Below are 27,252 nucleotides of genomic sequence, written 5' to 3'. Positions count from 1 at the left end.
TTTCCCCTAAGGTTTTTTTGGTATTTAACTTACCTTCCCCCTCTTCTTTTTGTGACACTTCTTACATAAATCTACCATACTTATTAGGTACTATATTCAATATGCCTCTGTCAGATCTAGACCAGGACATCACTCCTGTCCCCCGTTCGCGGGAGGAGAACCAAGAGAGGTATGTGAACTACCATGTGGAAGGGGGGNGGGGGGGGGGGGGGGGGGGGGTAGGGGTACAAATTACTAACAGCCACCCAGAGCCTTTATTGCTGCGTCCCGACGAAAGGATCGCAGCTTAGATGCCCGCCTGGAATCTGCAAACCGGGCTTCTATGTTGCATAAGAAGCGCACGGGCAAGGCCTTCCACATCACTAAGGAGATTGTTGAGAAAGAAGCCATGTATGAAGAAGTCGATGAGCGATACCAGGAAAAACGCATTCTCATGCTCCAACGCCAAAACGAGCAAATCGAAGACCAATTCAAAAACCATTTACTGGCCGCCTTTGCAGCCCGCGCTCAATTCAATGCATCCTCCATCCACAGCCGACGAGCAAGCCATATGACCCCGCGCCCATCAGTCAATGGAGTCAATGGAGTCAATGGTGCTGCTGGTTCACGCAAGATGAGCTTGGATCTTTCCAATCTACGCTCTTCTTTCTCCCAGGGCCCAGGGTCAATGGCAAGCCCAATGACAACGGGTGATGGCTACGTCCTATCGCCCACGGCATCATACGACCCGAATGCCCAGTCCTACCCAGCCTACATGAGCGGTTCGCAGACGCCATACTCCGATATGTTCTCTGCCTCAACAGGAGCCCCGTCTGGACAAATCCCAGCCTACATGAACCAACAACCCTCAGCACCAGCCTGGAACTCCCAAGTACCCACATGGGCCCCGATGCAACAGCACAACATAACCCCTGCGCAAACCCCCACAGACACACACGCCGTGCAAATGTGGCAGCAGCAAATGATGCAGCAGCAAATGATGCCTGACACCGCAAGCCAAATGCATCAGTTCCGAGATCGCCTTGCGTCCGCACCAGAGTTGCCTCTGCAGCATACAGTGGCTCCACCCATTCCCTCAGCATCCATTTCGGGCCCCACTGGCCACGGCCCTACCCATGGTCACTCGCGCGGCCAGTCCCAGCCATCGAACAACTTCCACAACCTCAACCTCCTTACCCAGAGCACACACATTTCTCATCCCCAGATGGCTCCCTCCAGTCTTAGCTCTCCGAAGATCGAGGCCCTCTCAGCCGGCACTCACTCCACACCGGACTTCTGTCCCACTCCTAATACCCCGCTGTCTCCAACGACTGCTACTGCACATGCTACCATGTCGCAGGGTGGGAAGGTCGATGGTGATGGAATTATGGTCTCGCATGAGGGGTTGGATCCTGATTTCACGGATTTCAGTCAGTTTGCTTTCCACTTGGGTAACTCCGCTGTTCCGCTTTCCGATCGTGATCAGCCTTTTGGATTTGACGACCTTCTCGCTGTTGATGATTTCACCAGCGTCTCTTGTTAACTTCCTCTATCTGTCCACCATGCCTATTATGATCTATGATACCTGATATACCTAGGTAGTTCTTGGCTTTTTCTTTGATTTCTTTTTTTGGGGTTGGGTGTACAGGTTGGCTTTGCACATTTGCTTCTGTATCATATCTTATCTATTTCTCATCTAATATCCTGAACAGGAGTCAGGATTGGAGATCTTTGTATGTATCGGATGGAATCTTGCTCTTTTTTTCATTCCTTTCTTTTTAATCATTACTCTGCTTTTCTTCAATGTATGTACAGTGACATGAAGAAAAAAAAATTCAATCCACTAATCCTTTTCACTTTTCCTTTTCAATCTCCGTATTAAAATTCACCTTGGTGGATTTAACGTTGCAGGATCTAACGTTGCATCGATCCGCAAACAACCCTCGCCAAGTCCGTGTCCTAATCCGGCGTCGTCCCCACCATTCCTCTAATAACTGCGCGATTATTGGCATCTCATTTTCTCTTATGGGATAAACCTAGTCCCAGACTCTATGCTCCATCGGGCCGTGCCAGTAGAGCTGTAGTTACCTATAGCTGTAGCTCTAGCTTCCCCAATGCAGTCATACCCCCACCTATACATTACATAGGAATGACTTTCTACCTTTCTCTTCCCTTAACCAGTCCTACTTTTTTTTAGTCTTTAGCTTCGAGCACTAAATCTTAATTATTGTTATTCACACACTTTCTACCTTCAAAATTCCGCATCTAGTAAACCAACTCCACACCCAAGATGCACCCTTGGTAGCAAGTCTCCAGCCCTACGTAAGTAGGTCTATCCCACAACGAAAAACATAGAGAGAATCTGCATGGCTATGAGATATTTCCTAGCCCACCACGTAATTCCTCGCAGAATAAGTACCTAATCTAAATCCAGCGATCAGATCATCCTCAACCGTGGAACCACCCGCTTTAATTTGTCACGTCGTGACCCCCGCGCCATGTCATAGCTCTGGAACCTCCAGTAGATCCCAGGCTAGGCCTTGCGTGATATGTGGAAACAGGTACTTTCTTTTGGTTGCAGGGGAGGGGAACTCTTCCTCTGTTTGGTCTTTTACATTTCCTCGATCTCGTAATCTCGCTCTCGGTCCTGTGTGTTACCTCAGGATCATTTCCGACTTGTGTTGGCCACGCGCTAGGATAGGCTTCCTTGGCTAAATTACAAATTGGAAATTGAGTTGACTTATGTAAATGAAACTTCCACTTCGTGTAGATTTAGATTTTGTGTTGAGGGAAAAGCATGTTGAAATTGAAGTGCCCCGTGCCCTACGGAATGTGTTGTTTTCTGCCCCCCTGTTTAAACCGCTGAGGCGTTCCCGGGATCATGGGTCAAACGGCGATCGTGCAGGATGGACTATCCTTTTTTATTTCTGTTTTATCAAGGGTAGAGCATCGATATCCTATCAGTCTCTAGCAATGCCAATGCTATTATAAGTAGTAGGCAGAATCTTAAGTATAATTTTCACCCAAGAAACTCGAAGCAAAAACCCAGCAACAGCCGAAAATACCCAACTGTAAAGGAAAAACAGAATCGAGTGACCTGCAGAATCCCAGATTGCGGGGTTAAGGTTGCAGCTCACCCAGCCAAGTCCAAATTTTGATTGGCCAATCAAAAAACTAGCGGCCGCACTGACCCATGCAAAGTATAGAATCCATCAGCACCTCTACCACGGTTAGAATTCAAGTCCGAGGGCAGTGTTCCAATGGTTGAGGCCTGGTTATTCTCGGCACACAACACATTTTACAGGATAGAAATCCGTCTTGAATCAGAAACTCTAATTATTGTCGCCTAGTGCTCGCCTAGTGAATAGAGGGGGGATCCCCGTGCAGCTCTAACGGGGCCAGGTCCAGTGTCCACCCATGGGTTCCGTGAATGCTTGCCTGAAAGTAGGTTCACGCTAGGGTTGTATAGTTGGTTCCGGTTGGATTGGACTGCAACGCTGGCCCCGTGCACATTTGTCGGGGAGTAATTGGTGGCGATTTCTCTTTTTTTTCTTTCCTTATCGGGGTTATCGCTGGTTTTGTGGCTTGGAGGTCCAGTGGGTGGCCTGTCAGATTGACAGATTGGGATGTGGGTGACTTCCAAGGTTCCAAGGTTGATGATAGGTCCGTGGGTTGGTGATAGTGATAGCCCTGGAGGGGATGATTCGCGAGTCTTGGACTGCTCTTGTCTTTTTAGGGCTTGCGTACCTGCGTTTGAGGTATTTCCTAGCGGTAGGCTGACTATGTAGGTAGGTACCCTCCTTCTATTATGGCCAATCAGGCCATGGAGTCTAGGTCGGCCGATTTGGACATGCCTGGATCGAATGGCGCTATCTCCAGGCGTTATTTGTCGTTAGATCGATTGGTTGCTTACTTCTATACATGGCCAAGGCTAATAAAGTATGTCCATACCTCAAATTGACCAAGCCGATACCTTGATATTCTTACACAGCTGTAAATCGCCATAAAATTAAAATGATCTGAGCCTGAAGCAACATGCTCTCCAAACCAGATGCCCAACTCCTTCCAGGCGAAGACGACCCTATAATATCGCCCAATCACAATCCCCAATTCAACCGGAAATTCCCCAAGGGGTGTCTCCATGATCAGCGTCCAGTCCGGTCTCTCGGTGTCCGGTGGAGCAAAGTGGCTTCATACATACGAGACCCGACCAGATGGGCGAGGTGGAGAAAGAGGCAAACTGGCTGTGGATGCGTTCGTGGGAGGTTGCCCACCTCGGAGGACCTTCCCCGGACTTTAGAGAGTTCACGATCTTTAGAATTTGATCTACGCTCATTATTTCTCTGAGTTTAGTAGATATCGTCATTTTTATTTATTCTTGTCTCATCAAGAAGATATTGATATCGCTAATTCTTCGAGTAGAATCAATCTACAGGAAATTATGTTCAAATCAAGATCTCGACCTAGCCCAATTCCAGTAAGCCATATCTCCTAGTCTAAACTAGCCCAAGTCAAAACGTGACCGATACCCCTAATCTGGCGCATACAACCGTGCAAGTAGGTGGGTTGGCTAAAATATGACGAGCCAGTGAGTGGCAGTAGAAAACCAAATCCCGGAAATGATCCACACAGAGACCGGCAGCTGATCAACGCCCCCTACCCGAGTCATGTTCAAACACAATTCAACGCGAAATACTATCTAAATGACGGAATACAAGAACCAAGAATACATTTATCTGGTATCGGTCTTGTCCGCTGATATTCGATGTGCGGGAGTGGATATCATTTCGTGTGTGGAAGTGTTCGCGCCGCTGGACAGTGTTGGGTGGGACACAATAGGACTGCTTTGCAGAGGCCGGAGATGTTTCTCCGAGATGTTTCTCCGGGTAATCGGTTGGAGTGATGCGTGATCAGGGTGCTTGTAGAGATCCATTCTTGAATTAGGTGGATATTCGGCTTTTGTCCGCGCTTTGGAGAGTTTGCCTGATCAACATGGAGACGTGGATTTGTTCGGCTTTGTCCGGTGATTGTTGATCTTAGCCTAGTGTGGATGTATAGATCTGGTTCATCTAGCAAGGAGACTCAAAATTCAGACAAATCGCACGTTCTACTAGGATGCAAGCGAGGGAGTACGTAGGGAGATAGTCAATTGAAGTTGTTTGGTAATGCTGATCCACAATGGAAATCAGATCCGCTGCTAAAGACGATAACGAGGGGCTGGCCAAGTCCGAAGGTTCATCAGCTTGCCTCCTATCTTGTATGACTGATGAAGTGTGACGAATATTCATAACTGGTGGGGGCGGCGGGCATTGGGCTTCCTCCAGACCCAAGCACGTCGGACAAAACGAATGCGTATATCATATTTTCAAAATACAGGCGTACTGAGAACATGATTTGTAATCGAGCCCAAGTGCAAAAGGCAGTGTATGTTTTTACATACCGCCACGGCTGAAAAGCTCCCGGCCAATGTCACCGCTGCGGCGGACACTCTGGCTCGACGAACTACTGCGTCGGCGGCGGCTACGAGACTCCGCGGGATCAGCTGGGTTCAGCCCGCTGGCTCGGGCATGCAAGTTCAGGATGTCAGTCAAGCTGACTACTCCGGCTAAGCGCCCGGACAGTCGTGCTCCATCTAGGGTGGAGGAGGGAATGGAATGCGAGATGGGCGATGGCACTGGGACCGTCACGCCTGGGCCTGGGCATGTGTAGGGTAGGTTAGGAGTTGGTAGGTGAGGGGCGGTATACTGAGAGGGCTGTGCAGAAGGTGTCACGGGTACAGAAGGGGATGGTGGCGGAGAATTTGTGGTGTGCGATCCGGTAGCTGGGCTGACGCTGTTGGAAAGAGGGAGATGTACTGAAGACTGTGAGGGGGTTGGCGGTCCTGATGAGGTTGGAGATAATGGATCAGTCACCCAGAGCCTAAATCTGCAGTCAGTACATCTTCTGTTTATATCTTAAGTGTGCAGTAGTTACCGATGAGATCGAGTTGCCACGAGCTTTGCGACTGTGTGAGCGAGTGTCGATCCAGGATTGACATGGAAGACTGGGAATGAGTCTTTACCCTCAATCAACCCCCGTGTAGACAGAATGATTGAGATGAAGTGAGTGCAGGTGTTTTGAAGAAGTGGCAATGAAGATGATCGGGTCAAAAGCTGCAAAATCGTGAGTAAACTTTGCCAGCTAAGATAGCTTGTCACATACCTTGACATCCGCTGTGGAGATATTCCCAAGCACGTTTAAGTAGCTATCAACAACCGCGATCGAGGACATACCCTCGTTGTTCATCACATGAAGAGCATCAGAGAGGGGTTTATCACCACTGCAAATGACAAAACGGCGGTTAGATTGCTCTTCAATGATTCACCAAAAAACTTACTTGATGGAAATCACCTCTTGAGATCCAATCACCAGCTCACGCAGAGCCTTCGGGTAGAGCTCTTCAATGACCGGAAAGCTGCGGCCATTTTCCCAGAGGAATTTGACCAGTCGAAACTGGCTGAAGATTCCGACCACTTCTTGATCATCTGACTCATTGACCACCACAACCCGGTGCACACCACCGCCAAAGATCTCAACTGCAGTCAAGACATTGGCCGATGCTGGCAGGGTGATCAGGGGCTCCTTCTCCATGCCAAACTTCTTCACATCTCTCAGCGGAATAGGTACGCCGTCGTGAGCTTTCTTGGCTAGTTCTTCATAAAACGCTTGATGCGCTTCGTCAGGGTGTGTCAGGCCCGCTGCCAGCAGGAGATAGGAGTTGAGATCGGCATAGTCGAATGTGGCGACGGCGGAAGTGGCTTCAGGGGTCTCGCGGATCAACAGCACAGCTGCACCTGAATCGATCAAGATCTAGTTGGACGAGCATGTTAGTCCAAGGACCGGTAGTGTTGCCTCTGTGAGATGCTCACGTTAGTTGCCTCTTCGATGCCCGTATCAAGCTCGACAAACTTCAGGTCATCCGGGCTGACCAGCTCGCCAATTGAGATCTCTCTCCAATCACGACCAACAAAGGCAGGGTCGTTAGATTTCGGTGGCGGGGGATTGTCGATGAGGCTCTGGATGGCAGACTGTGGGAGGGATGGCTGCCGACGTGAGCGGGGAGAACCGGGCGGGCCGCGAAGTGACTCGCTCAAGCTCTGTCTGTGCTGGTGGTTTGCTGAAACGCGGAGTGGGTTTCGTGTAGAGGAAGACCGGGATTCAGTGCTGGATCGCGGGGAAGCAATGGACGCATTGTTGAGGGAAGTGTCTGACCCTTCGCGGGAGTGAAAACGGTCCGCCATATCAGAAGTTCTTCTCGGGAGATTAGCTAAAGACAAGGGTCGGCAATATGTTGCGAAATGTGAGATGCAGCAAGGTTACTTCATCCTTCTGAGGTCATCAGGTGATGTTGATCATATTAAGCGGGTCCATAAGCGGGGTAAACCATTCAGCCAATCAAAACAGACCAATAACAATGTTATTGTGTATACTTCACAAGTACAAGTCTTCTCTCTATCTGATTCTTGAAAGATATTTCAGGATTAGAGGAATAATGCAGTGCAAGCATGTTGAGAATGTGTAACAGTTGTCAGACTACTTCGAAATCAAACTATTCTGGCCATTCCAACGCCAATGTTCAACCAAAGTCCACGAACTGCCACCGATGATAAGAGACTCACTGAATATATAGCGTAGTACTAGAGGATGAGGGATATGTCGAAGGCAGGATGTCCTTTTCGCATGTCTTGTTCATAGATATTTTGTCCTCTTCTCGGTTTCATAGATGTACGATGTAAAAAAAAGCGTGATATGTGAAATCTACTTTTCTGTGTATAAACTTTAAGTGAAAACAGCTTGCAATGTGCAAAACGGCTTTTCGATGTATAACATTTGCTTGACATAGAATCATAGTTGCTTAATCTGTCTATATCGATAATCTTTCAGCTTGACTGTCAGCAAAGCTAGTCTTTGCCACATATAGCTCCCTATTCCCAGGGTCAACGTTGGAGCGTGGAAACTCGGCAACAGCTTCGCTCGCTCTATAAAGCTCACCGTTTTCAATGCCTTCAAGAGTATAATTCTTGGTCTCAGGTATCAGCAAGGTCACAAGAGCAGTGAGCAGCATGATCCCCGAGAACAAACCAAGCACACCCTCCAAGCCGATTGCATCTTCAACAGTACCGAAACCAAATGCAGTTAACATTGCGCCGCATTTTCCGGCAGCAGCAGATATTCCATGTGCAGTGCCTCGAACACGCGTTGGGAACACTTCTGCGGGGATCAGGAATGTCGTGCAATTGGGACCAACGGTCAGCAAAAACTGCGATAAGGCAAAGATAGTCATCAAGCCAGCTGTCGGGGTGTGTGCGCTCTGTGTGCTGATTCCAGCCCATATGGCATAAAGGATGCACACCATAATACTAGTCCAGAATTGTTGACGTACACGACCTATACGATCAGGGAGGAAGATGCCGACGTAGAATCCGGGGAGATAGCCTGCTGCCTGTATGATGATATTACCCACAGCAGTGTTGTATAGCGTCTTCCACGGTGTTGTTCCACTTGCATAACCGATTCTTGCCAGTATAATGCTTTGGTTGAGATTGATACCATAATATGCGATGTCGCTATGTGTATTAGTTTTGAGTTCCTTTTCTTCGAAGGCCATATACTTACAACAAGAACCAGGAGGCTGCCGTTGCAAACAGCACTTTTGCATGTTTCCAGTGACTGAAGTATTGGCAAAAGTCTTCCCACTGCTTCTTGAACGTGCGCTTCTGCCCAGCAGCGTCATCGCAGACATCTAAACAACATTAGCTATATTCAAAATACAACATTGAAGGCACTCTCACATTGCTTGTAGGGCAGTGTCTCCGTGATTGTCAACCGGGCATAAAGAGTGAACACCGCTGGCACAATTCCAATACCCAATAGCAGGCGCCAGACCCATTCGAGATGGCTCAGGTTGTCAGCTATAGACCCCTCAAATGCCTTGAGCAAGATCAGAAACACGATGCTGGCTGCAATATTACCGAGGCCAATATTCGAGAAGACAGTCAACACTTGGATAGCACGGGAGCCAAATGGTGACTTTTCTGCTGATAAAGATGAAGACAATGGATAGTCTTCCTCAAGTTAGACCTGCTATACACTTTTATGCGAAAGGAACATCACTTACCAGCCCCAATGCCTACCCCGGTTACAACACGAAACACTGCAATCCATGCCGTCACAGACTGGGCCGACATCCGGTTCCAGGGCAACAAGATCACCATGAGGGTTCCAAATATAGTGAGTAAGAGTTCTTTGCCATAAATTGTGTGGCGACCCCAAACATCACTCATAACCCCAAACAGAAGCTGGCCAACAACCATGCCCAGGCTCAGGCCACCTTTAATAATGTCGCTGTCGACTGTCGGTACCTTTCCATCTTGGAAGTATAAGTAACCCAGAATTGGTACCACTGTTTAACATCAGTTTGCGGCCTGATATGATTAATTGAAGTCACTCACCAAGTCCGATTGTTAGGTTAAGATAGCCATCCGCGAAGAATCCAACACCCGCAGTGACCACAAACCTCAATTTGGCTCTCAGGGACGCCATTGGAACGAATCGAGTGGTTCTCGAGGTTGGGATGATAGACGTGATTGAAAAGCCAAAAAATGTGATTCTAGCCTTGAGTTGCACGCCGGCAGATATACATTGTTGATTCTGTGCCTGATAGTGAAATTATATACTCTTTTGACGTTGCGTATAATGGGAGTCATAACTATCACAGACATTAGTATCTCGGGGAGAACTACCGTTAGCCTTTGTGAGGTATAAATTCATGTCGGACTTGAGATTCCTCACGAAGAATCAAAGATGCAATGAGCAACGCCAAACCTGCCACGGGGGATACACAACCAAAACGGGCAGTGCGGATAGGCCAGTCATGATTTCGCACCGCCCCCACGTGGAGCCCGGCCTTACTCCGCCAAGGGCTCCCCATAAATATATCTTCGGTGCGAAGTCCGCAACATTCTTCAGATGCGAAAGGTCATGCTCATTGTGCTGATTCTGTTTGGCGTTTGTTTGACTTGGGATTGACAGGTGCAAACACTGCAAATTCGAACGGTAACATTCCGATCCCTCTGCGTTGCAACCTCGATTATGATTATTGTTGAACACACATTATGGATATCGAACTAGTCTCTCCGCCGGCAGTAAGTGCTTTGCGAGAATCATTTGGTGATCGTAAGCCACCTGATATTACTCGCAAGATTACTGCTTGTGTAGCATGTCGAAAGCAAAAGGTTAGTTGTATTGCCGGGGATAACGAAGCAAGTAACTGACATGCGGGGAAGGTCAAATTGTCATATGCGGGAGGGTCAGATACCATGCTCGCGGTGCAAGAAGAGAGGTCTCCCTTGCAGCGTAAATCGAAGCTTGCAGACATTACTGGAAGACGACGTCACGTAAGTACGACAAAATATCTTGCACTAGTATTTCCTGATGGGATCTAGATGGAAAGGCGCCGTGGTGCAAAAGATGCGGTGGCTAGAAGAGGCTGTTGCAAAGATTGCTGCCAAAGTTGACATGCCCGAGTTACAAGCTTCGCAAGCTGCTCCTGAAATACAAGATGATTCTTCGAGTCCACCGGCTGAAGTTATTAATAAAGAAGTCATCACGGGGGGAATCTCTACCTCAAGTCAATCATCTCAGTCAAAAGAGAACTATGAGCCGCCGCAGACATGGGAAGTCATAATGGATCCTCGGGGCGGCCCAGCTTCCATCCCGGCCTCTTGCGTCTCAGAAAATGGGAAGGCAGGTCTACCAAACAATTTGTCAACTGCCCGTCGGCCAGATCTGATATCCACTGGACTTATCTCGTTACGCCAAGCCGTTGCATTGTTCGAAACATATCATCTCAGACTTGATCATTTCCTCTATCGCATTCTTGGCGACCATATTAGTTTGGACTCGGTTCGAATCACATCCCCACTGTTAACGACAGCTATTTGTACCGTGGCTGCTTTGCATTCTCACTCACTCGGCCATCTCTTTGAAACCTGCTACGGTGAATATAAGAACCTTATCGCAGCACAAACTTTCTCAAGACATGTGAATGAGGATGACATCCGCGGCCTGTGTATTGGTGCGTTTTGGTTGCATGAACTTTCTTGGGCGTTGATTGGAAATGGTAGGTGGCTGCAATCTTTTGACGAAGCAAAGCTAACAAAACTAGCTGTCCGCATTGCATCGGACATTAATCTTTATAGTGGCATCTACAAGGCCCTCAAAGGAGATCGCGATGGCTATCTTCAAGCTCGACTATACTATCTCGTCTATGTATGCGACCACCACTTCTCGATCGCCTACGGTCGACCCCCGATGTCCAGAGAAGGGTTTATAATCGAGTCGGCTAGTCGATTATTAGAAACTGAACACGCCACAGAGGACGATGCTCGATTAATCAGCCAGGTCAAGGAATGGTCAATCCTAGGTCGAGTCTTTGACACTTTCGGTGTTGACGTTGATACTCCTATTGCGCCTCAGACATTGCCTCAACTACGCCGATACTCTATTTCTTTGGACACGTGGTTTGCAGACTGGAGCGAGAGCTTCAAAGAGAATCAGAATGTCGGTAATTATCCGCAAAAGGGTGTTGGTTTCCACTTCCATTTTGCAAAGCTGTACCTTTGCTCGCACGCCTTTCGTGGTGTACCGACATCAGAGAATTCACCCCAATACATGTCACCTGAATTGGAGGAGATCGCCAATTCCGGTGTATTGTCAGCTATGTCAATCCTTCGGATGATTGTCTGTGATGCCGAATTTCGATCGTTCATGAATGGGCTTCCTTTATATTTTGACACTATGCTCGCTTTCGCCGTTGTTTTTCTCCTCAAGGTTGCAACGAAGTATGCATTCATGATCAGAATTGATACGGGCAAGATCCTTTCCCTGGTCACCGACACTGTGGCTGCCCTTCGAGATATCACCCAACCTATGCACAAACACCATCTCCTTGTTATCATTAGCGAGGGATTGGAACTTCTGTTGGGTAGATGTCAGATGGCCACTCACACAGTCCACGAAACAATGTATCACCCTTCTCCTGCCCAGGAACAGCTCCCTGTCTTTGATGCAACTTGGATGGAAAATATGGCAAGCTTTGATTTTCAAAGTAACTTCCCCGATATTGATGACTGGTGGCTACATTATAATATATCGATGGGCCCCCCTCTTTGTCCAGAGGCATCAAGATAGAAAAATGTCAGATCGACCAGTTGAGCACAAGATCAAACACGTCATAGTTCCTCCAGTCCTTGGCCTCCGCCCTGCTCCCATTGTTCACCGGGGTTGACATGATCAACGGGACTTCTTGCTCGCTTAGACCTCCATGCGACCGTAAAGGATGGTCTCTCAGCTTTGAAAGGTCATGATCTGCTTTGCAGCTACCAATGACGGCATGTGGTTTGGAAATAACTACGATATCACCTTCTCGATCCAAAGGCATCTCATATCTTTGGGCGGCATCTTGGCCGCTAAGAGCAACCTCGACATCTGGGAGTGACTCGCAAAATGAAAGTGCCGATCCAAGTTGCGTGATATTTTTGAGATAAACGCGCACAAAGGAACCAAGTGCGCCATGGTGTCGAACAAACGGATCCGTAATGGGGCAGATAACCCTGGAGGCATTCGGCCCAAACTTGGCATTCAGAACTTCCTCCAAGAAGAGAACGTTGGGCTCTCCCAGTTCATTCGATTTTTGGCTCATGCCATGGTCACCAGTTATACCGATAACTGGAGCTAGAGCGGTAAGCCTCTGCAAACGCCCATCGATTGCTCCCATGAAATTGTCAGCCTCATTGCTGCCAGGTTCATACTTGTGCTGAATGTAATCGGACAATGTCAAATATAAAAAGTCCGATCTCTTCTCTTGAAGCAATTTAATGCCCGCATCAAGCACAAACAGAGACAAATCACCCGAATATTGGCAAGGGGCAGGCTGACCGAGCCACTCTTCCACATCTGAAATTCCGTTCTCGTCCAGAGTGCAATCGGCTGCCCTTTCCGAAGAAAAGCAGATAGCTCCCTTCAAGCCATGGGCAAGGATTTTGCGCAGTTTGTCTTTGGCAGTGATGGCCGACACTCGTACACCACGCCGGAACATCTGCTCCAGTATTGTTGAGCCGCGAAGCAGGGAGTCGTCGGTGATCATCTTGGTCTCGCCTGTCTTTCGGTCCAAGAAGAAGTTTCCGGCAATTCCATGTGTTGATGGTGGTACGCCTGTAATGATAGATACGTTGTTCGGATTGGTGAATGAGGGCATGCAGCTCTTGGCAGTGGCATGGAATCCATTGTCGAGGAATTTCTTGAAAGTCGGCAGAAGGCCTCTCTCGATACCAGACTTTAAGTACTCTGGATCGAAGCCATCAACACAAATTACGACGGTGGGCTGTGTCGGCAGGGTATATTCTTTCGAATGTAGAGTGAATTTTGACCGGGAGCCTAGATTGATGTTTAGTATATATATCGGGTTGGTACACGATCGCGATCAGACACTCACCGATAAGACATTGATAGCCTATTTCCTCATAGGCTTCCAGATCGGGGACTTTAAAATTCGGCTTTTTCGCGAGATCATCCCATCGTCTGACAGAAAGCTTTGCCTCTAGCAAGGGATCCTGTTGCGCCTCCCGGACCTGCTCGGTATTGTAACCACCGCCCTAATCGTTGTTAATATACTTCAAATCTTAACAATATAGGAAGTAGAAGACGGCCTACCTGGAACTTCAATGTCCGCTTACTGGTCTCACTCAATGCATCGTAATAGTCTTGATCTGTCGCGACCAAATAGCGCTTAGCCATTACATGCGCACCAACCAACGTGCACACTTTCTCACTGAACCCAATCTGGCGCAGGTAAGACTCTCCCAGGGCCTCGTGGCTTTGTCTTCCAATGTACTGGCCGTCGGGAGTGATCATTTTCCCCATCTTCTCGGCCGCAGGGATGAATCGGCCGACATCGTGCAGAAGTGCAGCCAGAATAACCTCGGGGTCATTTCCATGTTTGGGGGACTGCGTTGCAAGATATGCACATTGTAGCGAGTGCTCTAATTGGGTTACTTGCTCTCCAAGATAGTCACCCTGGCCCTGTGCGTGCAGAAATTGGAACAATGTTTTAATAGTTGCTCGAGTATGTTCCTCGACCGAGGCGAGAGGTTGGTTAGTCTGGGGGACTTTCATGTTCATGTTCATGTCCATTTTGATATTTTGGTTGTTTTGACTCAAAAAATGGTTTATCGGGGTCTTAAATAGATCCCTCGTTTACGTCGTGTCTGTCATATTAAAATTCCACCGAAATTGCAAGGCACGAAGTCCGTCCACGTGCATTTGATGATCTTCGTAGTAACTTGCCCTTCTGATAATTCATGTGAAGAATAGTCGCTTATGCTGCCTTGCGATGTATTTTTGGATATCTTCTCCTCAACATTTATAGATAGACAGCAGAAAAAGGCTTATTCTATGAAAATGAAAACGACTTTTCCCATGTATAACTTTTGATATTCTCTGAGCATGAGCGAATCGCGACTCGGCACGAAGCCCGGTCTGTGGTGCATAGGATTTCTATCCTCGGGACGAACACCTTCACCTAATTCCTGTGCAACAGAAATCATAAAGAAATACCCCAATAATGATTAACTCATGAGGAAATTGAGGGCCGAGTCATCGGAATGGCCCCGCATAAGAAGGAAGTTGAGACATTTCGAACCTATTAAAAGCTCGTTGGTTGCTACTTTTTCGCTTCAGGTTATTTCAAAATTAAACTATTTTATTACCTGCGTGCCTCTATCGTTTCGACCAAATTACTCCAAGATGTCACCTCTCACACCTGAGCAAACAGCTTCTTACCATGAAAATGGCTACCTCCTCCTACGCGCCGACGAGCATAAACTCGTTGACCCCATAGAACTCAAGCGATGGACGCAAGAAGTCCAAGTCTGGCCTCGTGTCAAGGGCAAATGGCTGCCCTATGACGAAATCAACATCAACGGCGAACGCCAACTGATGCGCACGGAAAGGTTCATTGACTACCACCCTGAGTTCAAGTCATTGGTCTGCGGTGAGCAGCTGGCCGAGATTCTGAAGGCAGTCTCAGGCGATGTATATTCCCTAGATCCTGCATAATATCTATTAGAATATTATACTAACATAAAACTTCTAACTGTAGAATATGTTGCTCTTCAAAGAGAAGATCAACTACAAACAGCCCCAGGGAAACGGATTCCAAGCGCACCTTGATGCACCAGCCTACGACCATATCGGCCGCATCGAACATGTTACTGCCAACATTGCCGTCGACGCCGCGACTCCTGAAAACGGATGTCTGGAGGTCGTACGCGGGTCACACAAGATGCAAGTGGAGTTTGCGGAAGGTGGCCGAATCACGTCTGAATGGGAACACGCGCATGAATGGACTTCTGTTCCACTTGAAATGGGTGATATGCTGGTCTTTGGGTCACATCTTGCCCATCGCTCGGCTGAGAACAAGACTGATAAGAGTCGGTCGAGCCTTTATGCTACCTTTCACTCAAGGAGTGACGGGGATGATCTTAGGGAGCAATATTACAAGCATCGAATGGAGATGTTCCCACCTGAGCATGGTGAGTTATTCTTTGGAACCTTAGAAGTTCAAATAGTTGAGAGCCGAATTGCTGATATATATCTCCCAGAGCGTGAGAAAGGCAAGGATTACTCCAAAGGCTATCAGACTTATGGCTTTGCGGCACCTTTCACCAAAGTCCAAGACCAGACTGCTGCAACCGTTGATGTTGCTTAGTATGTACTAGTATGGATATCGTTTTTTGTGTTTATCAAATTCAGAATGTTTATCGGAACTTTTGAACACCAGGCTGAGGGCGAATTGAGCCAATGCTTTCTATATATTTGACAAACCTAATTGGAAATAATAGGGGAAGAATTTACCTCCTGCGAACAGATGCTAAGAGAAGTATTCAACTATGCTCGTAGCTAAAAGGCTCTCAAAATTCAGGAGTAGTGCTTTGAATACTTCTGATCAAACTGTATGAAACAGTCACAACCCTATTTGGTACGTACAGTTGTGTACAAGGTACATAGTATGTATATAACGACACTATAAAACACCCAAGTCCACCCACAAACACGAACTAACCACCCACAATACTGAAAAGAAAATATTCAAATCAATCGTCTTGATATAATGGCACAACCATATCTCCTACCATCACTGTCCTGCGATCAGGAAGTTCCGAGTCAAAGCCCTCGAGTTCTTCCGGAGAAAGTGCGGAATATTTGCCAAATTTGACCTTCCCGTCGATGTTTCGCGTCTTGGCAAGCGTTGAAAACGGCTCAGCGCGTCGGACGCCGGTGAACTGGTCTATACAAACCATTTGACATCGCTGGCATGCATCAAGAGCATCGAACCGAAGTTGATCTGGCCCAATTCGAAGGGATGACCACCGGTCCTCCGCATATGGCTGTTCCACATCGCCACGGCGAGCAAGCCGTTCAGCAACGACAATATTACCCCGGAAAACGTCTGCAGCAACAGTCTTACTGCTGCCGTGCTTGTTGTTTGCTTTGATGGTCTCATTCAATCGGTTGACAGACGAACGTGAGACAATTAGAATTGGCGACTCGTTGGATAACGTGATTTGTGTCTGGCTACCCTCACGTGCCGGGAGAGGGAAATCAGGTGGGAATGAGCCAGGCATAATCAGCTTGCGGAAACGGTGCTTCCACGTATTCGGCGTCTGTTGCATCCGTGAGTACCGGCTGGTGGTCTGTGTAGGGAACCGTGCGAGAGTACAGGGTACTGCCAGGAAGTCCGAGAAAAATGCAGAGACCACCGGGGACGTGTAGGCATGGAGAGATATTCGGTCGCCACAGACTGTTGTAGGTTTTTTGGTCGAGCTTGGACAGAAGGATGTGGAGATGAGACTGGTGTCCTCCCAGCCAAGTGAAATCTCAAGGCTAACTTGATCTGGTGCGGCGATTGCACCACAAGTAATGCGGAGAACTCCTTTTTCAATGTCAATCGAGGGTCTTATGAGACACATGCGAGGGTATCTATTAGGGTTAGTTTAGGAATTCGGATACTTTGGTTGGGTACAACATACCTTTTCTGATTCAGGGCGGCTCCGGTCCCTTGGTGAACCAAACACCATTCCCTATCCCAAGCCAGTCCTTCTTTTTTCACTTCCCAGCGCTTTCCCTCGGGTATTCTGAAAGCACCACAACTCTTGATTGGGAACACTGCTAGGCTTTCAATATAGAAATGAGGGGCAACGACCTCATTGTCTTGTGCCAGAGGATCCAGTGCAACTATAGGTGGGCACTTCTCCACATAAAACTCCTCTATGAAGTTTATCAAGGAGTCTATATCCTTCATATTTGTCGTGGCACCGATACTGACACGCAGAATCCCTGTTGGTCGCCCTCCCAGGACATCATGGTTATCACCACAACGCAATCCCGCAGAGTAATGCCGACGAAGCTCAGGTCCAGTCCACCCAAGTGATGAGGCTGTTCCTCCTGGATTGCAAACGGAGCCAGTGCGTATCTGCAAGTTTTGCACCGTAGCCAATTTTTCCACCTCAGTTTTGGGAACCCATTCACCGCGGCTATTGCAAAGATTGAACGCAATAATCGGACCTTGGGTATGTGGATTGCCATATGCCGAGCCGTGTGATTGATAAATTTGACAGACTTTTCTCTCATTGAAATGTGCCAATGAAGAAAGCCTATCATAGACTTGCTTTGCGAGGAACCCAGCATGGGCCGAAATGTTCGCCATAGAACCAAATAAACGTTCATGGGAGTCCAAGGCCGTGTCCAGAGCTATGATATTATGAAATGGGAGAGTTCCATCCTCTAGACGCTCGTGAATAGAGGCCTCCTTTTTCGCATGCCATTGCACCCCAGTGGCCAGGACCATGTCAACGGTGCCTCCGCCAAAATACTTCCGTCGCTCAAACACTCGTGCAGCACTTTTGCGGACAATCAAAGCGCCTAAATCTGGAAACCCAAAAATTTTGTAGAAGCTGAGTACAGTGAAGTCTGGAGCAGATGAGGACGGGCCCAGATCAAGTGGAGCGGTTGATACCAGCGACGCAGCGTCAAGCAAGGTGTACACATTTCCTCCACTTTCGTTTGTCGCAGCTCGCACCTGCTCGCACCATCGAATAGGCAGACGCCTGCCGTTCATATTGGATTGGGCTGGGTATGCAAGTAGTCTGGGCGCCTTCGACTGGTTGCCAGCCAACTTTGAAATCTCAGCCTCCATCTCATCATCATTTTGAAAACACTGATAGCCCATTTCGGCCAACTCTCGTACACCGACGAGACTGGTATGAGAATCAATGTGGTAGCCATACCAAAATCCTCGATGGTCGGAATCTCGGAGTGAGTCTGCAACTAACTTAATGCCAGCAGTTGCGTTTGCCACAAAGACAAGATCGAACTCATCTGGGTCTGCATTAAAGAATCGCAATACGCGGACCCGAACATCTTCTGTTCTTTGGGTAGAAAGCTGCGACGACGCAGACATCGAATGAGGGTTTCCAAACAGATTGGATGTAAGATCACGCGAGAAAGACTCGATCATGGACCTGGCGTAGGGTGTTGTCCCTGCATAGTCGAGGTATGTTGTGTCTGGTAGAGCAATGATCAGCATGGATCGAGTGATAGCAAACGGGCACTTGTACCATTTAGTAGAGGGTACTCTTGGTCTCGGATTATGTCCACATCGGCGGAGTAACCTTGACTATACTTGGGATGTACAGACTCCTGAAATGTTGATTCTGCCATTATTGAAGTTCAAATTTGGACAGACACACTCCAAGACTTGTTGTACTCTGTTGTACTTTGTTTGGAATCAAGGTGGCAAATTGTGAAAGAAGGTGGGACTTGTGTATATGTACCTAGCAGCACAATCAGCACATAATGAATAGTTTAGAGATCCAGAAATAGACTGTATAGTTGGGCGACTGTGCAATATCAAATGAATTTGAAGAAAGAGGGGGAGCCTTACCAGATATAAGACAGCTATATTCTCATCGGAGGTCACCGATGCCGACAAATTAACTAGCCCGGGTGTGATTTACAGTCCACTGCAAAGGGATAGGCTATCGGAGGTTTAGAAAAAATGCACATTCCAAAAGCCTGGTGGATAGCTTTTATAGGTTATTTCAACTTTTCGAGGTGTGCAGTGAAGGGACAAAGAATGTCTCGAGATAGGATTCCCCTCGCGCGTTACCTGTGACGTATCGGACGTGGCAATAATTGTGTTGTAGAGCCTCACCGCTCTGGCTCTTTGTTCTCATCCTATCACACGCACTGTTCGACATTATATACACGAGGATCTACATCCATCAGCCCTGGACCCCACTGCATCGCGATTCTCATGCACTCCATGCATAATATCAGAGTCACTATACCTTTTACAGTCACAGACTGCCTCATCGGGGAGACATGTTTGCATCAGCCGACATATTCATGAGTACTATTGAAACTAATGATTAAACCTCCACTTCTTAGTACACGATCACATTGATCGCTATAGGCTTCCAACCAACCATTTAGCTTATGAGGCACTTCTTCCATCATGATGTCTCATAAGTCCCAATAGCGCCGCCGATGCACAACGATTAACCCAACTTGCATGGATTTCTAGGATCATGCCAAAGCTAAAGCACCACCTTCGGTCTCATCACATGTCAGCTTACCAACTCGCGTTTATTGTTCTTCATACATGGAGAGTGTGCCTAATTTATCGATGATGCATTGGGCCGAAACATCATAGCTACAAGCTGACCGAAATACACTAAAGAACCCATGTCATCACATCCAACTCAAGTGCCAACACGGTAGACAGGTCAATCTTGTAATTGTGCAAAAAGAGCCAGGAACAACGCCACTGTATTATATTATTACAAATCGTTTCCGAGGCTGAACCATCTGAGGCTGAACTGATCAACGCCACGATAATCTTCGTGGGGTGTTTACTATAGTTTACTATTATTGACTATTTCTTCTCAGCGATTCACCTCACCCTAGCTGCTTGAGCCCCGCTTGTGAATTGCTCGCAATATTGGACGTGTTAAGCTGGGGGTAAGTAGGTTTCTTATTGGTGTGAAGGATGGGGAAAGATAACATTGGCCGGATACATGTAAAGGTTTTTCTTGGGTACCATTGGGCGATGTGACCGTAGATTGTATTGTACAGATGGGGTTGGTAGTATACTTCAAAGACAAAACTCCGTCCCAAGCTCCTGCTATGGCTCGTACAAGTATTTGTGCCGATCCGGTTCGCATAAGAATCGACAGAGCAATGAAAAGCCAGAATGAACAAGCTGGCCAGAATAAAGAAGGGAAACAAGATGCTGTGATGTGTAGCAGTGGGGCATCCCCATTACCGCTTGGGCCATTGTCTCCAGCCACGGCCATGACCTCTCTGTTGCGCCGAGTCAGCATTGCTCTAATCACTTCGACGGGAAGGATCAATCTAGTACTAACCTGCTTCCACATGCGGACCATTTCCGGCATTCCTTCCATTGCTTTGCGGCGATCTTCAAGACGTGACTCCATGGTACGCTCCCACTTGTGACCCTTGACCTTGTGGCCAACACCAGTTCCCTTCACCTGCAAACCACGCTCTGCGCGCCGTGTCTCCTTGAATTCGGGTGATTTGCGACTAGGAGGAAGGAGTTCCCCCACATTGTATTTGATAGCCAACTTCATCAGATCGGCCTGCTGCCGCAGGCCATATTTCGGCGCTTCCCATTTGCCGAATCGCTTATGCGGAAGAAACGGATTGCGGAGTTCGTCGCTAGTAACGAGGAGTGCACGTGAAGGGGTCCAGCCAAACTTTTTCTCTCCTGGAGCACCCTTGGCATCACGGTCTGGTGTGTATGGAGATTCTACCTTCGTTGGTACATAGCCCTCTCCGTTCGCAGGGGCAGGACGGCGGACGGCTGCGGAGTGGGTTTGTGGAGGATAGCGAGCGAAGAAATTTACCAGACGTTGAGGAAGGTTTTCCAACAATGCGCCCGTCTGCTTCGAAACCGACATGATGGATCAAGATGGTTTGTGATCCTGGTGTGCACAAGCAGTTCCAAGGTTGTTTGTGAGTGTTCAGGTCAAAAAGTTGATACCGCCCGAGCTCACGCCAAGGCCTTGAAATATCGCCTCAGGCGACAAGGCACCAAGTACTATTAATGCCTTATCTGCACCGCCTTGGGGCACACCGCCCAGGAACCCCCGGAGGGCAAGGGCGGTAGCCGCCTGCATAACCAAAAGAATTCTCGCCTCAGGCATTAGAATTCCTATCTTCTTCGGCTCGCTTCAGTCTCGTTTCACCCCCAAGAATTCCTTCCCTTCGAAATCTTCATTGTTACCATCGCTGTTATCTTATTCATACCCGCAATTTCATACCTATCGTTCATTCTGAGGTATTGACTTCTTCTCGCGCATTCTCAGCACTGCGACGACCATGGCCGACTATCAGTACGGAGGCTCCGAAGAGGAGAATGCGGAGATTAGAAATCTCGAGACAGAGCTGGTACGTGTTCCACGCGCATCCATAAACGTGTTTCTCGTTAGCTAACGTATATATCTTTTACAGCTTGATGATCCCGACAACTTTGAAACCTGGGAGAAGCTGGTTCGCGCCGCGGAGGCCCTTGAGGGTGGAATAAATCGTAATTCCAGCCCCCAGGCTATCACAACCGTCCGCTCGGTTTATGATCGCTTCCTCGCCAAGTTCCCTTTGCTCTTTGGGTACTGGAAGAAGTATGCCGACCAAGAGTTCTCTATCACCGGCACTGAGGCCGCTGACATGGTATGCATGCACACTTTTTGGGCAACAGCCTCTTCTTTTCCATGGCTTTGTACTAATCTTACCGCTATAGGTTTATGAACGAGGCATTGCTAGCATCTCGCCATCCGTTGATCTTTGGACCAACTATTGCTCGTTCAAGGCGGAGACTTCGCACGATTCCGATATCATTCGAGAGTAAGTGAGAGTAAAGATGGTCTTCTTCCCTTTCCCTATAACCGTTACCGACGCAGCTCGCGAAAGTTCTCGTGGTGCCGGTCACATGTTTTCTGGATATTTCAATATCCAGCCAGTCTCATTGTTGATGGGTGAGAGACCACTCGCTGTTTTGCTTCCCTTGATCTAAGTGGAGTTTACTTCTCACCCATAGCTCACTCAGGCTGCATTTTTCCTCTGATTGGCCAAATCACCATCTTGCATTGAAGGCCAAGGAATAGTCTCGTTCGATAGCCCTTTACGGTGCACTGGATGCCCACCTATCCCTTAGCTTCATCCACCGCACTCATTTGATTACCTGGGGTTTCACAAACAGACAGGGTTTACTACTCATGTTTGCCATCTTCAATATCCTGTTCCTGTCTCCCATCATTCCTATCCCACCCATCAGGCCCATGTTTCCGCATCATGCTAACTTAATTACCCACCAGGCTTTTTGAACGGGGTGCGAGCAGTGTGGGTCTTGATTTCCTTTCCCATCCCTTCTGGGATAAGTACATTGAGTTCGAGGAGCGGGTTGAGGCCCACGACAAGATTTTTGCTATTCTTGGACGTGTTATCCATATCCCCATGCACCAGTATGCTCGCTACTTCGAACGGTACCGTCAGACCGCGCAGACCCGCCCCTTGTCCGAGCTCGCGCCAGCAGAGACCATGACCGCATTCCGCACTGAGATTGAATCTGCATCGTCCCAGCCGGCTCCTGGCGCCAAGGCTGAAGCCGAGATCGAGCGGGATCTCCGACTTCGTGTGGACAGTTACCACCTTGAGATTTTCACGAACACCCAAACCGAGACGACCAAGCGCTGGACTTTTGAATCGGAGATCAAGCGTCCCTACTTCCATGTTACCGAGCTTGATGAAGGCCAGTTGGTGAACTGGAAGAAGTATCTCGACTTCGAGGAAGCTGAGGGTTCGTTCTCCCGCACTCAATTCCTGTATGAACGGTCCCTGGTTACTTGTGCCCATTACGACGAGTTCTGGCTCCGATACGCTCGCTGGATGGCTGCTCAGCCTGACAAGCAAGAAGAGGTCCGGATCATATATCAGCGTGCCTCGTACCTCTACGTCCCGATTGCCAATCCCACAATCCGACTCCACTATGCCTACTTTGAAGAGGTGTCAGACCGTGTGGATGTGGCAAAAGATATCCACAATGCCATTCTTATGCACCTCCCCAGCCATGTTGAAACCATTATCTCACTCGCCAATATGTGTCGTCGCCATGGAGGACTTGAGGCGGCCATTGAAGTCTACAAGACACAATTGGATTCGCCAGAGTGCGAAATGGCCACAAAGGCTGCTCTCGTTGCCGAGTGGGCCCGCCTTTTGTGGAAGATCAAGGGTAGCCCTGACGAGGCTCGCAAGGTTTTCCACGAGAATCAGCATTACTACCTCGACAGCCGACCCTTTTGGGGAAGCTACCTCGTCTTCGAAATTGAGCAACCCACCAGCGCGGCTACCGAGTCGGTCCAGTATGAACGTATCAAGCAGGTCATTGCCGACATCCGATCGAAGAGCGTTCTGCAAGTCGATGCTGTCAAGGAACTCGTGCAAATCTATATGACATACCTTCTTGAGAGGGGCACCAAGGATGCCGCGAAGGAATACCTGACCCTGGATCGAGAAATCTATGGCCCTTCATCCGTGGCTTCTGTTCGGACTGGCGGGAATGTGGCGGTGCACCCCACCCCTGCAGCCGGACAGTTTGCCTCAGTTGCTCACATTCAAGCCACACCGGATGACCCCGCGGCTGCTGCACAGGCATATGCCTACTACCAACAGAATGCAGCGAACGGTGCAACTGCTTGAAATCCAAGAGTCATGTACACGTCCCGTAAAACCAATGACTGCAAGTATGGATACGTTTGTTCACGAATGGGTTCGTTTCTGGAGGTTCTGCTGGTGCCTTTTCTTTCGGTGTTTTATCTTCATTACTTACCCTGGCATATTGATTCACCTGGGTGGGTGAGTTCCTTTTCATGTAGTATCATTCCCGTTGCCCGCGCTGGGCAACCTTCCCTTCCCCCTATTGTCTAGCGATCTTGACCCAGCTTAAAGACAGGTTCTTCTCACTTTTGTCAGATGTACTGGTGTGTCCCTTCTTGGGGCTTGACACAAGCTTGTGGCCAATTCGAGATTGGATCCTTCGGGACCAATTGTATTCTAATGTGGCTTGTTTTTCCACTGAAAATTAATTCAAATTGTTTGAAATCGTTTCATTTCCTAGGAAATTGGCGTTGTTAGACTTAAACGGAGCAACAACTGGATTGTTCCAGTATTGTAGTTGCACATACTCCGTATGTGTAATCCTTTTGGCCCCAGTTCCATTGCAGCGGGCCCCCATTATTAGCCGTGATCACATGGAGATAGCAGATAGTAGACGGATAAGTACACGTGATATGGCCCACGTGATTACGCGTTTGGCTCTTATCATATTCCGTAGAAATTCATTATCACTCACTTCTCGTCTCTAGTCCAGTGGTTTCATTAGCCTTCATTTCTCCCACATACACAAGTCATGACCAACGCCTCTGAGGGATTCCCTCCGCTTCCTCCCCCGGATCCAGTGGCGCGCCCACCCAGCCCGCCTCCGCCTCCTCCAGAAGACTTGGCCGCTCCGCCGCCGCCGCCAGACAGCATCGCCCCTCCACCTCCTCCTGATGATGTACCACCTCCCCCCCCAGTTGAGACCCAGAAAAAGCAGAAGCTAGGATGGGGTGCAAAGAAATCGGCTGTCACTCCGCTGAGTGTGGAGGACTTGATACGCAAGAAGAAAGAAGCAGATGCGGCAACGGCAAAGGTAAGCTTTTCCTACTCTGGGGACGGTGAAATATGTGACGCAAGATTTGATGGCTCTTACTCACACTTATCTCTTTGTACAGCCTAAATTTTTGTCCAAAGCCCAACGAGAGAAACTCGCGCTGGAGAAACGGGCTCAAGAGGTTGAGGCAGAGCGGCAAGCCAAGGTCCGCACTAATGGCACTGATCACAATGGTTTTACAATTGAACCACCGTCGGTGAGGCCTCAAGCGTCTCGCAATATCCGGGAGGAATCAGTCCGTCATGTACCCACCGGGCCGCGAGCGATGCGCGACGAACCAGCAACTGGACCTGGTGGTATGCGGAAGGGAGGCCGCCAGCACAATCAGTACAATCGCGACCAGGATATGCCGCCACCCGCATCTAAGACTAAAGGCGAAAAGCGTCTAACGGCAGAAGACGAAGCGGCAGCGCTGGCTACGTTGACCAAGCACCGATACATGGGAGCCGACCAGACATCTAACTTCTCGGCAAAGAAGAAGCGCAAGCGTACCGCAGACCGCAAGTTCAACTTTGAGTGGAATACCGAGGAAGACACAAGTGGCGACTATAATCCCCTATACCAGAAACGACAGGAAGCCAACTTCTTTGGCCGAGGGCGTTTGGCAGGCTTTGGCGATGATGTCGCCGATGATGTCGCGCGCAAATACGCAGAAGCATTGGCGACACGCGATCACGAAGCCGGTAGTGCGCGAGCCAAACAAATGCTGGAGATGGAACGCCGGCGACGCGAGGACAGTACTCGTACACAGATTGACAAGCACTGGAGTGAGAAGCGCTTGGACCTCATGCGCGAGCGAGACTGGCGTATCTTCAAGGAAGATTTCAATATTGCCACCAAAGGTGGCAGCGTGCCCAACCCCATGCGTTCATGGGAAGAGAGTCACTTGCCGAAGCGCTTGTTGGAACTTGTTGACCGTGTCGGATATAAGGACCCAACAGCTATTCAGCGTGCGGCTATCCCTATTGCTATGCAGTCGCGTGACCTTATTGGTGTTGCCGTGACAGGTTCCGGTAAAACCGCCGCCTTCCTGCTTCCACTTTTGGTCTACATTTCGGCGTTACCGCGACTTGATGAGAATGAGTGGCGCAAAAATGACGGGCCATACGCTATTGTTCTAGCACCCACACGTGAATTGGCGCAGCAGATCGAGATCGAAGCCAAAAAGTTTACACAACCCCTCGGATTTAACGTTGTCAGTATTGTCGGTGGTCACTCGCTTGAAGAGCAGGCATTCAGCCTGCGCGATGGTGCCGAAATCATTATCGCCACCCCCGGTCGTCTGGTCGACTGTATCGAGCGTCGCATGCTAGTCCTCAGCCAGTGTTGCTACGTGATCATGGACGAAGCAGATCGCATGATCGATCTTGGATTCGAAGAGCCTGTCAACAAGATCCTAGATGCCCTCCCCGTCACGAACGAAAAGCCCGATACAGAAGAAGCTGAGAATTCAGCCGCAATGAGCCAACACCAATACCGCCAGACCATGATGTATACAGCTACTATGCCTGCAGCAGTCGAGCGCATTGCTCGCAAGTACCTCCGCCGACCAGCCATCATCACCATCGGTGGCGTCGGTGAAGCCGTCGACACAGTGGAGCAGCGTGTGGAGATGATCTCCGGTGAAGACAAGCGCAAGAAGCGCCTCGGCGAAATCCTCTCATCAGGCGAATTCCGTGCCCCGATTATCGTGTTCGTCAACATCAAGCGAAACTGTGACGCTATCGCTCGCGAAATCAAACAAATGGGCTTCTCCTCAGTTACTCTACATGGATCCAAAACACAAGACCAGCGTGAAGCCGCGCTCGCCTCCGTGCGCAACGGCTCAACAGACGTTCTCGTCGCAACTGACCTCGCAGGAAGAGGTATCGATGTGCCGGATGTGTCACTGGTCGTTAACTTCAACATGGCGACTTCGATCGAAAGCTACACTCATCGTGTTGGTCGTACCGGTCGTGCTGGAAAGAGTGGTGTTGCTATCACCTTCCTGGGCAGCGAGGATAGCGATGTTATGTATGTTACACCCGTTCCTCTCTTTTTTACACTTTGTCGTGGTTTTGATTTACTAATGCTTCTGCAGGTACGATCTCAAACAAATGCTGATCAAATCACCCATCTCGCGTGTCCCCGAGGAACTGCGCAAGCACGAAGCGGCGCAGTCCAAACCCTCACGTGGTCCTGGCGGGAAGAAGATCGAGGACAGTTCTGGGTTCGGAGGCAAGGGTGGCTGGGCATAGGCCCCTCTGCCATGCTTCTCTTCTTTCTGTATTATCTTTCATCGATACCACCCGTTGTTTTCATCTGCAAGGTGTTTCAGTGTATGTTTGGCGGCTAGGATGGCCATATGGGGTGTTTTTCTGGCAATCAAGTACACCATTCATGACCCC

General features: G+C 48.8%; 9 protein-coding genes across 9 annotated transcripts; 5 read left to right on the top strand and 4 right to left on the bottom strand.

Annotated features, from left to right (window-relative positions):
• Nucleotides 1–101: 101 nt before the first annotated feature.
• On the top strand, nucleotides 102–1,522 carry PEX2_099230 (uncharacterized protein; the record flags this gene model as incomplete). The annotated part of the gene is made up of 2 exons (XM_016747193.1): nucleotides 102–169; nucleotides 250–1,522. 2 exons carry the CDS (start codon nucleotides 102–104, stop codon nucleotides 1,520–1,522), a joined length of 1,341 nt encoding a protein of 446 aa, XP_016601891.1.
• Nucleotides 1,523–5,411: 3,889 nt separating this feature from the next.
• On the bottom strand, nucleotides 5,412–9,561 carry PEX2_099220 (Major facilitator superfamily domain, general substrate transporter; the record flags this gene model as incomplete). The annotated part of the gene is made up of 10 exons (XM_016747192.1): nucleotides 5,412–5,898; nucleotides 5,953–6,131; nucleotides 6,181–6,298; nucleotides 6,356–6,828; nucleotides 6,888–7,285; nucleotides 8,011–8,585; nucleotides 8,638–8,761; nucleotides 8,811–9,056; nucleotides 9,137–9,421; nucleotides 9,471–9,561. 10 exons carry the CDS (start codon nucleotides 9,559–9,561, stop codon nucleotides 5,412–5,414), a joined length of 2,976 nt encoding a protein of 991 aa, XP_016601890.1.
• Nucleotides 9,562–10,452: 891 nt separating this feature from the next.
• Nucleotides 10,453–12,210, top strand: PEX2_099210 (fungal specific transcription factor domain-containing protein; the record flags this gene model as incomplete). The annotated part of the gene is made up of 1 exon (XM_016747191.1): nucleotides 10,453–12,210. The coding sequence occupies one exon, from the start codon at nucleotides 10,453–10,455 to the stop codon at nucleotides 12,208–12,210; it is 1,758 nt and encodes a 585-aa protein (XP_016601889.1).
• A 7-nt stretch (nucleotides 12,211–12,217) lies between these two features.
• PEX2_099200 (Alkaline phosphatase-like, alpha/beta/alpha) lies at nucleotides 12,218–14,211 on the bottom strand (the record flags this gene model as incomplete). Its single annotated transcript, XM_016747190.1, has 3 exons — nucleotides 12,218–13,455; nucleotides 13,514–13,673; nucleotides 13,732–14,211. The coding sequence occupies 3 exons, from the start codon at nucleotides 14,209–14,211 to the stop codon at nucleotides 12,218–12,220; spliced, it is 1,878 nt and encodes a 625-aa protein (XP_016601888.1).
• A 612-nt stretch (nucleotides 14,212–14,823) lies between these two features.
• PEX2_099190 (phytanoyl-CoA dioxygenase family protein) lies at nucleotides 14,824–15,787 on the top strand (the record flags this gene model as incomplete). Its single annotated transcript, XM_016747189.1, has 3 exons — nucleotides 14,824–15,111; nucleotides 15,179–15,611; nucleotides 15,681–15,787. The coding sequence occupies 3 exons, from the start codon at nucleotides 14,824–14,826 to the stop codon at nucleotides 15,785–15,787; spliced, it is 828 nt and encodes a 275-aa protein (XP_016601887.1).
• A 385-nt stretch (nucleotides 15,788–16,172) lies between these two features.
• hxB (putative molybdenum cofactor sulfurase protein (HxB)) lies at nucleotides 16,173–18,798 on the bottom strand (the record flags this gene model as incomplete). Its single annotated transcript, XM_016747188.1, has 3 exons — nucleotides 16,173–17,058; nucleotides 17,109–18,642; nucleotides 18,696–18,798. The coding sequence occupies 3 exons, from the start codon at nucleotides 18,796–18,798 to the stop codon at nucleotides 16,173–16,175; spliced, it is 2,523 nt and encodes an 840-aa protein (XP_016601886.1).
• A 1,602-nt stretch (nucleotides 18,799–20,400) lies between these two features.
• Nucleotides 20,401–21,059, bottom strand: PEX2_099170 (mitochondrial 54S ribosomal protein mL59; the record flags this gene model as incomplete). Its single annotated transcript, XM_016747187.1, has 2 exons — nucleotides 20,401–20,442; nucleotides 20,505–21,059. The coding sequence occupies 2 exons, from the start codon at nucleotides 21,057–21,059 to the stop codon at nucleotides 20,401–20,403; spliced, it is 597 nt and encodes a 198-aa protein (XP_016601885.1).
• A 421-nt stretch (nucleotides 21,060–21,480) lies between these two features.
• Nucleotides 21,481–23,853, top strand: PEX2_099160 (putative mRNA splicing protein (Prp39); the record flags this gene model as incomplete). Its single annotated transcript, XM_016747186.1, has 5 exons — nucleotides 21,481–21,549; nucleotides 21,613–21,828; nucleotides 21,899–22,002; nucleotides 22,059–22,133; nucleotides 22,473–23,853. The coding sequence occupies 5 exons, from the start codon at nucleotides 21,481–21,483 to the stop codon at nucleotides 23,851–23,853; spliced, it is 1,845 nt and encodes a 614-aa protein (XP_016601884.1).
• Nucleotides 23,854–24,562: 709 nt separating this feature from the next.
• prp28 (mRNA splicing protein PRP28) lies at nucleotides 24,563–27,102 on the top strand (the record flags this gene model as incomplete). Its single annotated transcript, XM_016747185.1, has 3 exons — nucleotides 24,563–24,844; nucleotides 24,927–26,878; nucleotides 26,946–27,102. 3 exons carry the CDS (start codon nucleotides 24,563–24,565, stop codon nucleotides 27,100–27,102), a joined length of 2,391 nt encoding a protein of 796 aa, XP_016601883.1.
• Nucleotides 27,103–27,252: the final 150 nt, after the last annotated feature.

This window comes from Penicillium expansum (genome assembly GCF_000769745.1).
Source record: "Penicillium expansum strain MD-8 chromosome Unknown contig353, whole genome shotgun sequence".
NCBI classification, from domain to species: Eukaryota; Fungi; Ascomycota; class Eurotiomycetes; order Eurotiales; family Aspergillaceae; genus Penicillium; species Penicillium expansum.
This window is presented reverse-complemented; position numbering and strand designations above follow the sequence as displayed.